At 41.9% G+C, this 10,163-nt stretch overlaps 1 protein-coding gene across 2 annotated transcripts; it reads right to left on the reverse strand.

The window, feature by feature from the left end:
• Window positions 1–32: 32 nt before the first annotated feature.
• Window positions 33–9,254, reverse strand: LOC106742585 (circadian locomoter output cycles protein kaput). Of its 2 annotated transcripts, none has more exons than XM_014615692.1 (12): window positions 8,843–9,254; window positions 7,456–7,594; window positions 7,196–7,344; window positions 6,931–7,022; window positions 6,628–6,832; window positions 6,453–6,548; window positions 6,191–6,266; window positions 5,868–6,106; window positions 5,550–5,785; window positions 4,743–5,171; window positions 3,426–3,599; window positions 33–2,967 (listed from the first exon to the last, which is right to left on the reverse strand). In XM_014615692.1, exons 2-12 carry the CDS (start codon window positions 7,491–7,493, stop codon window positions 2,575–2,577), a joined length of 2,127 nt encoding a protein of 708 aa, XP_014471178.1. In that variant the 5' UTR covers window positions 7,494–7,594; window positions 8,843–9,254; the 3' UTR covers window positions 33–2,574. The 2 variants fall into 2 exon arrangements, with proteins under 2 accessions (XP_014471178.1, XP_014471179.1); XM_014615693.1 differs by having other exon boundaries at window positions 5,643–5,785; window positions 8,843–9,252.
• Between the last annotated feature and the right edge of the window lie 909 nt (window positions 9,255–10,163).

Genomic DNA, 10,163 nt, shown 5'->3' on the forward strand with positions numbered 1-10,163 from the left:
TATAAAAACCATGCGTTTATTTTAATCTTCTCGTAAAACTCTTCAGGAATTTTTTCACAATTCTCATAAACATATGAAAGAAAGACGATTTGATGGAATTATATTAATTAGAGACACGCTAATGTAATTTTGATAGGTTTAACTAATGTACCGGATGGTCACTGTTCGCATCGTTTTTTATTGAAAATAGCAAATTTATACAATTGGCGGCAGAAGAAAACAGAAAGATCATCGATCTTTAGAAAACAAGAAACCTGTCGAGGCGCATATATAAAGATTTCCAAAACCTTTGGAAATCGATATGTATTTACGTCAGAATTTAAACACGCGTACGAGATATAAAATCGCCAACTTTACTTTCTATTTGCCAACAATTATTTATACCGATCTAGGTTAACTTTCGTATCGTCATTCTAACGCAATGCGTTCGTAAAACATTGTTACGTCGACTCGGGTGTCACGTCTCGTGACATCGTGACATTATGATTCCCACGACACGATTTCGTTAGAACGCCTCCTGCCTGACACTCACGATATATTCATCGGAAACAACGATTATGAACTAGTATAATGATCCAATATACATCTATTATGATACATTAAATATGTATGAAAAAATGATACATTGTACATATACATATACAACAAAATATATAGTATATTACTTTCTTCACCATCGTATACATATACAAATGTGTGAGTACGTACCCTGTTCCGGAAAATGCGGAGTTTGGTCCCTTCTCCGATGACTCGACGACGCTTATTAGAAAAATAAATCCAATAAATATGTAAAAATGTGATGTGTTTGATTTTGATCAGAGCTCCTTTTGTCGTCTATCGCGAACGACTTATGTCTTATCGATACGGTCCAACCGTGTCCTTGATAGAGTACCGAAAAATTCACGTAGAAATTCCATATTAAATATATTCTTACTATTTCACGGTAGAGCGCACCTTTTCGTAGATCCTCCCGGCGCGAGAATTATCGCAAATTCTCGTTATCTCTAACTTTTATACAATATACACACACAATAGAGCACGGTGACTGTTAGATACTTCGTCATCGCGCTCTCCTCCATACAAAGTAGAATCTTACGCAGTTTGGCAATCTCGTCGTTATAAATATATATAAATTACATTCTCGTACAGAAAATATAGCGAGATTCGACGATCGTCGCTTATAGTCTCGGAGAGACCAGAATTTACATAGAAATCGTACAATAAGTATTGTTCCTTATTTAAATACTTTCCTCGTATCTCTCGCTCGTATACATGCTAACCATTATCTTCATATAAATTATGATCTTATGCAATATACACACAAATGGAACAGTACTCGGGAATTTCACCGCACTGCCTTGCAGTTTGAGAACTTCCGCGATTAAGGCTTCGGAATCGAGTCTCCGCGATCATATTGGATTCGTGACGATTCATAGACGAGAAATGACACGTCGAGAATTATCGCGTGCCATTTGCAAATAGAAAGATATTTGGATAAAGCAACACTTGAGATTGCTTAAAGACACTTGTGAAAATGGACGAAAATTCTCCTTTTCCCTCCTGACAGTCAATAAATAGCCGTAAAAGGCACGTGAAATAACGTTCTATTTATGTGGGAAAATACACGGTTTCATAGCTGTTGAAAGAGGTGGAAAATATGCTCCCACGTATAAAATTCCAAGCTAATCTTAGTTTTAGTCTTAGTTTCTGTCCATTTTTACAGGTTTAATAAGTATGTCACAAATCACACTTACATAATTAAGCAAATAATAAGGAAATGTAACATAAAATTTCGTTATCAATACGCTACTCTTCAGACATGTAAATGCGGTACAGCAGGCTCTACAAACGCTTCGAAGCGTTTCTTCTTTTTTTCTTTTATTCGGACGCAAAAGACAAATGAAGAAGGAGAAATGCTTCGAAGCATTTGTAGCGCTTGCTGAACGTATTCTATTAGTTCATTCTTTCGTCGTTTTGAATTGTGTTGCTATTGTCAACGCGGATTTCTTAGCTGACTATTCCGGAACCTTAATGAATGCCTACTAGTCTCTCTCTCTCTCTCTCTCATATGAGAATCAATAGTCGGCCGAACGAGGAAAAGATAGATACGATTATGAACAAATGTACAACGATCATTAGGCGGTAAAGAGTTACTCGCGCGATCGACTTGCGCTCAACGCATCCGCACGTGGAGACCCTTGGATCAGGTCGAACGTAAATACATCGATATATATAAAAATCTCACAACGCTGTGCCAGAATGCGGCCGAAGTCGTATGTTACCGTTTAGAATGCATCAGCCGCTATTTTCTAGCACGCATCGGTTGTCTCCCTGCGTTACTTTCCTAACTCGTGACGCATGCGTTTCCCTAGGACGCAGTTATCGTGCGAACGGAACTGTGACGCTTGCAATTGCAGCGATAAACGTCGTTTTGCAATTCCTTCGTCGCGTTGAGCAAACAAGTTGGCTCTGGAAGAATTCGGGAGACTTCTCGGCTCGGAGATGGACGTACTTCGTTTGTATTCGCAAATCGACAGGTACAATCGGAACGTCCGTTTACGGAAGACGGTCTCTTTAATTTTGCGCAGACCTCTGGTGCTGATTCGACGACGTCTCCATGTTACCGTAAATCATCTCGGCCTGTTGGGGACAGATCTGGAAAGGCACGAGATCGGGGTTACTGTCTTCCGGCTGTGACGGGCCCTGTTGTTGTTGCTGCTGCAACTGCTGCTGTTGCTGTTGGGTTTGAATTATAGCGCCCACTGTGCCGTGCGTCGAGCCTGGCGATGGGCTCACTTGCAAAGGATGCGAGAATAATTCTGTGGGCACTATAGGCACGGTGATCGGTATGGGAAGCACGTTAACACTCTGCACGCTGCTAGATGTCGGCAACTGGACGTTGGTGTTATTGGTGTTGCACCGGTTGGCTTGTTGACATGGATTCGACGGATTATATGGTATACCCGCCTGAAGCAGAAATTCGGTTCGTAAATCCTTGGATAGCCAATTGTGATAATAATAATAATAATCTTTATTAACGGGGCACCTCTACTTTAGTATGCGAAAAATGTAATTTCGCAGATAGACAGACAATGAAAAATAATACAGACTTTATAGAGATTTATCAGAGATTTGCAGAATAGAACGCCGAAAAGCGGATGGTATCGGATGAAAGAAATCTATTAATAAAAAGTCAGACTGAATTCCTAATTAAACAGAGCCTGTTTAAGCTAGAATAAATATCATATGTCGTACGATATGGATTCACATAAAAAAGAGGAGATCGCCTAAGAGTTCTAGGCAATAAATTGAGCTCTATTAAATCGAGTAATTCTGGACATGTAATTGTTATAGTATCGTCCCAATAAGGTATACTATCGAGTTTTAGAAAACGTTATCGGAAAAATTCAAGAAACTTTACGAACGTTGAGTAACGGCGTGAGAATCCCATATCGAGCGATCAGCAATTGCTCGGAGACCCTTCTCAGTTCCTCCTGCTGATGAACGATCAGCTGTTGCAGTTCCTCGTGTTTTCGCTGCAGCTCGTCCTGTATTTGATTTTGCGCCGGAGTCATCACGATGCCCTGTTGATGCAATATCTGGAATACATCGAATAAAAGAAGATAAAAATCTTCAATAGATAATATTTAATATTTATTTCATTATTAAAGGAGAAGATGATATTATGCCCCTCTTAATATCTCCATTAAGTGATATTCAAGTAAGTGATGAATTCTAGTTATTACTTATGGTATCATTTATTTAGTTGTCCGTCGTTACGTAGTGACGCCAATATGCCAGCTCACAACATTCAGCATTTGTTATAACGCATTACTTTGGAATATTTCGAAACGTTTTCAAGGTATATTTTAGCACTTAATTATGTATACTTTATCATTCTTCTTAAACTTAAGCGTATCATCACACGAATATACATACATTTGAACGTTTTGTTCGTTATTTAACATTTCATTCGATTGTACATATTTCGAGTTATGCAAAGTTAAATAATAGCATAGCATTTTGCTAGTGTGGCCTTGAATATATATATAATTTTCTAACGAAAATGTGTTTTAAACAAAACAAATTTTTTTAATTTGCTTTAGTTGGGAGCCTCATTGTCAACCCTGTTTCTCTTCAATCCATTATGCAATGTCGCCTTATTTTCATAAATAACATTCTAAGTAATAAATATTTCACAGCTTTGAATCTAGAATCGATTGAATAACACTTTGACAGGTGCAATTGTTCAGTTTTTAATTTAAAATATTCACAACAACAAAATGTAAATGCATTAAATAAAAAAAGTGCTACATTTAGGTAAATCATCACTCCAATACTTGGTAAAACTTTTACTCGGATTAAGTAAATATTATTTAAATTCAACACTTTTTGTTTACATTCAAATTTTGATTGCATTAATATATGTTTACTCGATCCAAGTAAAATTTACTTAAACCAAATCAAAATGTTGCTCGGAACTATATGGAGTACTTATTTACTTGAATGTAGTTTATTTCCGATGTGAAAGTCATAATACCATCTTTCTCTCTAATATGCAAAAACGCGAATTGAAGATTACACTTTAACGTCAAATAAAACCTCAAATGAAACGAAACATCTTTCGTTTTTCGCAATTTGCAACCGACCGTGCGTATCATATAGTTGCGAATATTTTTCGTCGCATCGCACGAATGCGTAAAATACGACGCAGGTCGAGCTTGAATTACTTATCCCTTCACCTCATGAGTAGGCACGCTCGAGAGAATAGGAGCAGCAGGTGTCGCGAATCCTGCGGTGACGACCGATTGCAGATTGACCGTCGTGTATTGCGCAGGATCTATGAAATTGATGCACGGCTGACTGACATCCAGCTGATGCTGCGGCTGCTGTTGCTGCTGCGGTTGTTGCTGCGGCTGCTGCTGCGGCTGCCTGCTGTCCACCGACGCTATTGGCTTCGATACCACGGAACTGTTCGCCGAGACCGTGTTCGATCGCGATCCGTGCGTTATTTGCGACTGCGGTGAGCTCCGCAATGAGACGGATATCGAGGACGTGTTGGAGCCGTCGCCACGATGACGTAGATTGGAGCCGACCGTCATCGATTTGGTGGGCGTCTTCGACGACTTGCTCGCCCATTGCGCCAACGGTGTTTGGCAGGATGCGGTCACCTGTACGAATGACGGAATGATTAGTTTGTCGAGCGTGAACACAACGTACGAGGTCAGGAGAGTTCATTAATGGGTCTGTTCTTTTACGCTGAATTTACCGCACTAGTTTGTATTGGTTCTCTATCCTCCTCGTTTCTCTTCCAAGTCTGAACTTTTTACAGTTTTTTTTTTAATTCCACAAGTGCCATAGCCACAGTCCAGCGTGAAAAAATAGACCTTGTGACATTCGTTTAGCACGACTTCTAATTTGAATAATTGTTCCGCGACGATATCGGCGAGAACGGAGTTTCCCCCGTTCTTTCTTTCTGTTCGCTCGGCCCGGTTTGTCGCTGACGATTACAGTGTTCTACGGTTGCGTATTTACGCATGACGTCTTACTTGTTTTACAGGCAGTAAAACATCCTGACTTTGTGTTTTATCGTAACCCCCCGTTTCCGCGCGCAATTCCTTCATTACGTCGACATAACTGACCACGTAATGCGTGCACACGATGAATTCAGGTTTCGAGTTCCACTGATTGTACGTGATGTAGAACCTGGTCTGTAGCCAAATCCACTGCTGGCCCTTCGTGAGAAACCTGTAGTAGCAGGACGTTCCCTCGCCCTTCTGCATCACTAACGAAGCAAAAGCAAAGTGGCGTAGATTAATAATTTGCCGCGCGGGGAATGGTTCTCCCCTTTCGTCTTTAATACTCACGTGATTCATGGCACGTGACCACGTTATCCAAATCGTCCACGTGATAATAATCGTAACCGGAAGTGCCCAACACCTCGAAAGGCAGGTATCCGATAATGGGCGGCGCTCTGTGATCCAGGAACAAGAATTTCCACTCGAGACTATGGCGGGACGTGAATTCCGACTTCGTGTTGTCCGTCACGGATAATTCCCGGATGAGTTGAGGAGTCTGAAGACGCCCCGTACCCACGAAGACTAATCTGCAAAGTGAAATGTGAGTGTACCGGTTGTGCGGTACGGCATTATTTTTGTTTTTTATGTATGCAGTTGAAGATGAAATATACTTGTTGTCTGAACCGCTGGAATTACTAAGTTTTTGATTCGGTAGGAGATTGTCGACGTCGTTGTCCATCGCGGAACCTGCAACAATATCATGTTGATCAATTCGCGCGCGCGAAATACCGCAAACTGATAATAACTTAGACGGCAAAATGACGTCAGAGGATTGACTTTATATTGACGACATAGACCGTCATATCGCCATCGAAATGTCATCCTTCGGCGTCATTGACTATTTAAGAATAGTCATGGGATATTTTTACTCACGAAAGTATCCGATAAACTGTACAAGTTCGTAGATAGAATCTTCCCGAAAGTCGAGGCCGCCTCTTTTGATATGACACGTGAAGGATATCTGGTCCTCTGTGTGCCGGTATGATAGATCGTTTTAATAAAAATCACGTACGAGCAGTTCGTAATTTTCGATAATCACAGAAAATACCTTTCTTTACTGCCTGTCTGTCCCGTGTGCTACCAGGATTCAGCAGAATATTGTACAAATGCGGCTGATCCTCTTGATACGTTATATCGTAAATGGTGGTGCTCTCCAACTCGTTTGGGAGATACCCGAGCAGGGACGTAACGCTTTCCGATACATAATAAATACGGCCATTTGACGAAAAAACCATTATGAAGCCGTCCAATGCCTAAATTCACGTAAAATTTAATATGAAAGTTCATATGCAATTAAATATTTGCAATATTAAGATCGACTTCAGCGTCATGATTGACGACGTAGTTTTACCTCTAATATAAGATGCGTGAATTCCTCATTCGAGAGAAAGGACGGCTTCCAGTCTTCTTGAATCTCATGGACCCTTGACCTAACTGCTATCTCTGAAAGACAGTTGATATAAAAAATATGCACGTAATTTTACCGAAAAATTGAATTCTAAAAGACCATCCAAAAATAATCATACTTTTTATTTAGAAGCTGAATTTAATTACAATTGATTAATTAAAAAAAAAACGATTTAGTAGATTTAACAGATATTGCTGTAAAAGCATACCATTGTGATTCTTTAGAAACAAAATTGTCGACTTCAACACCGTGGATTTGTCCATTTTTCGCGTATTAGCACTGACCATACTGCCGAGCTCGTTGACGAGCATGTTAAATTGATCTCTGCGTTTCTTTTCGCTGAGATTGCGCGATTTTCTAAAAGGTAGACATTAACACGCTTAATGCTCATCGGAACGAGAATCAAAACTACGCATTAGTATCTTAAATACGTCTTATTTCTTTCCTTTAATTTAGATGCGCTCTTACCGTTTCGTGTCATCTTTATCGTCGATATCATCGTCCATGGTGTCAATGGAGGCCGAACACGTACTTTAATTTATAACGGTAAGACTCTTCGGAGAAAAGAAATTACTGCGATTCTCTTCTGGCGCCGGTATTATTATTTCTGAGAAAGAAAATTACCAGATCCATGTACGTATTGATGTGCATTTATGTTAGTTTTACGCGTCGCGAACTTCATGATTTAACTTACTTATGGGCCATTGAAAACCTAAATACGCAGGCCCTAATACAATTTTGAATATTAACATAGTTAATATTAATTATAGTTAATTATAATTAATATTAATTAATTAATGTCATTTTGAATATATTAATATTAATAACTATATTAATATTCAACATAGCACAAAGAAATTTGTGCTTAGACTCTTACCGACCTATAAATAACTTCTTCCTTTTTGGTAAAACAGAGCAATTATTATTTAATATTTTTCATGATCTAACGTCACGTCAGTTATCCCAATAAGAATTTTCGTAATTTTAATATGCACAAACTATATGATTACATTATTTATATCGCGTAATAATAACGTTAATCGTCACAGGGAGTATCGATCATTCGGATAAATCAGCGTGGTCGAACTTCAACGCGCATAATCTCGGTGTTAAGTAGAAACAGACGGGCGTGCGGGCAAAACAGCCGACTACCGATTATCTACCGACAGTGATCATGGACGCTTTCGCTCTTCGAATTCAAATCGTATAATAGCAATTGTATAATATCAATTAAATCCGCACATGACCATTGAAAAAGAATATCGCATAAACTTCATAATTCTGACAATAGACATAGAGAACGATTGAACAATGACAATTAATCCGCGAGCGTGAGCGTCACAAGCGCGCCACGTAAAAAATCACTTCACTTTATACACGGCGATTACACGCGACACAGATTTATACATAATTTTATTTAACACGTAACACACATGGATGCGTCCCTTTAACTGAAAAGTCCACGTTCACATTGCACATTCGTCTCGTCAACGAAAGCAGCATGCGTTTCGCAACGCGGACGCTTCCGGGTTAATCCCGACTCTTTCGCGCAGCCAGATAAACAGACTTATCCGCGAAATAAAACTCGACTGGCAAAGGGCCGGTCGCAACGGAACGCTTTCGTCACAGGGGAAACGCTCAGAGAGAAATCGGCTCCGCAGGAGGCGATTGTCAAGATAAAAAGACCGACCGAGCGCGGTCCACAGTGACGTTCGCGGAGGAAACGGCGTGTTGAGAATCGCAACCTCGACGAGGCTACTGTGCGACGCTCAGGGCGAACGCACGCGTCATTCAAAGCTGCGACCGCGGACGATCGGTGATCGGCGGATCAACAGACGGAGGAGAGCGAATTTACCCGCGAATATCCATCGACCAGAGGAACGTCCTCGCGCACACCGACTCTGCGTGCACGTATGCGCGCGCGATTGCCTCAGGTCAAAGGAGCACGTTGGGTCAGCTCCTGGGCCTCGACCGCCCGTCGGCCGTTCCTCGGCAGCCTCCTCACGATTCGCACGGGGTGACGTCTCCGTCGGCAGCACCGCCGCATCTTTCGGTAGGCACAGCCGCGACGGGCATCCGCTGGCCCGACGACGTCGACCAGAGCGCACCGACGATACTTTCCACGCGCGGTCGGTGATGCGAATTACGCGAGACGCTGCTGCAACGGACTGCCGACCGTAGCGCCCGCCCGCATCGTTGCACTCAGGTTCATTAGCCGCCGCGAGCCTAATCGATCGTGAACGTGCTCGCGAGTTTTTACGCGCGGCGGATTGCGAAAAGCCCGTGGCGGCGGAGAGTGGTGGCCGCAGTAGAAACGGAGCCAGAACTGCCAACCCGCCTCGGCAAAAGTCCCCTTCGCCGGTGCGAGACCGCGCATGTCGGCTCGCGACGCCACGCTCTCCGTTTGACATTACCCGATTACCTCTCTCCCCCCGCGTCATCTTCGCGAGTTACAGCTGCTGTCCGGGATCTCGGATGTACGTAAATCCCCCGTCGAATCCGGTGACTCGACAATGACGCGTCTCTTGCGTCGCAGCTTCGGTGATTGAACCAACCCTTCGGGTAAGGGGGATGAAAGACTATTCTGCCAGGAGACACGACGGACGTTCACTTCGGTTAATCGGCTTCGGGGTTGAAACCCGCGTTGACGAGCGCAGTGGAAAACGCAACACGTGGTCAGACGCCTCCGTGCCGGTGAGTCCTGTTACACGATTATGTTAATTCGGCTTAGTAACAACCGTAATTAACCCGTCTTTGTCGGCCATTAGATTCTGCCCTTGTTTACATCTAATGAACGATGAAGGCGGGATCTAATTACGGTTCCTACTAAACGGGATTAACGTTACCGTGTAACAGGACTCATGTCCGTTTCTATAATCAGATTTAACTGTAATCTTTGATGATTCCAGTGGAATTGATCAATCGCATCGATCGACTCAGTTAATTGGCCGATGCAATTGTTCAATTCCAGTTGGGTTAATCGTTGATTAGATTTAAACCATGATGGTATCAGCGGAATGAACGCGGAATATAAACGTTAACTTCCTCAAATCTCGTAACACTTACGAGATATTCGCACAGATTCCGTTCATTTATCGTACGTTTCTTCTTTTCAATGAGAAGCAGGAAAATATATCCGAGTCCACACGGAGGGAAATATTTCGCTGACAGAGCAA

Source organism: Dinoponera quadriceps, unplaced genomic scaffold (assembly GCF_001313825.1).
Source record: "Dinoponera quadriceps isolate SergipeBrazil2010 unplaced genomic scaffold, ASM131382v1 scaffold113, whole genome shotgun sequence".
NCBI classification, from domain to species: domain Eukaryota; kingdom Metazoa; phylum Arthropoda; class Insecta; order Hymenoptera; family Formicidae; genus Dinoponera; species Dinoponera quadriceps.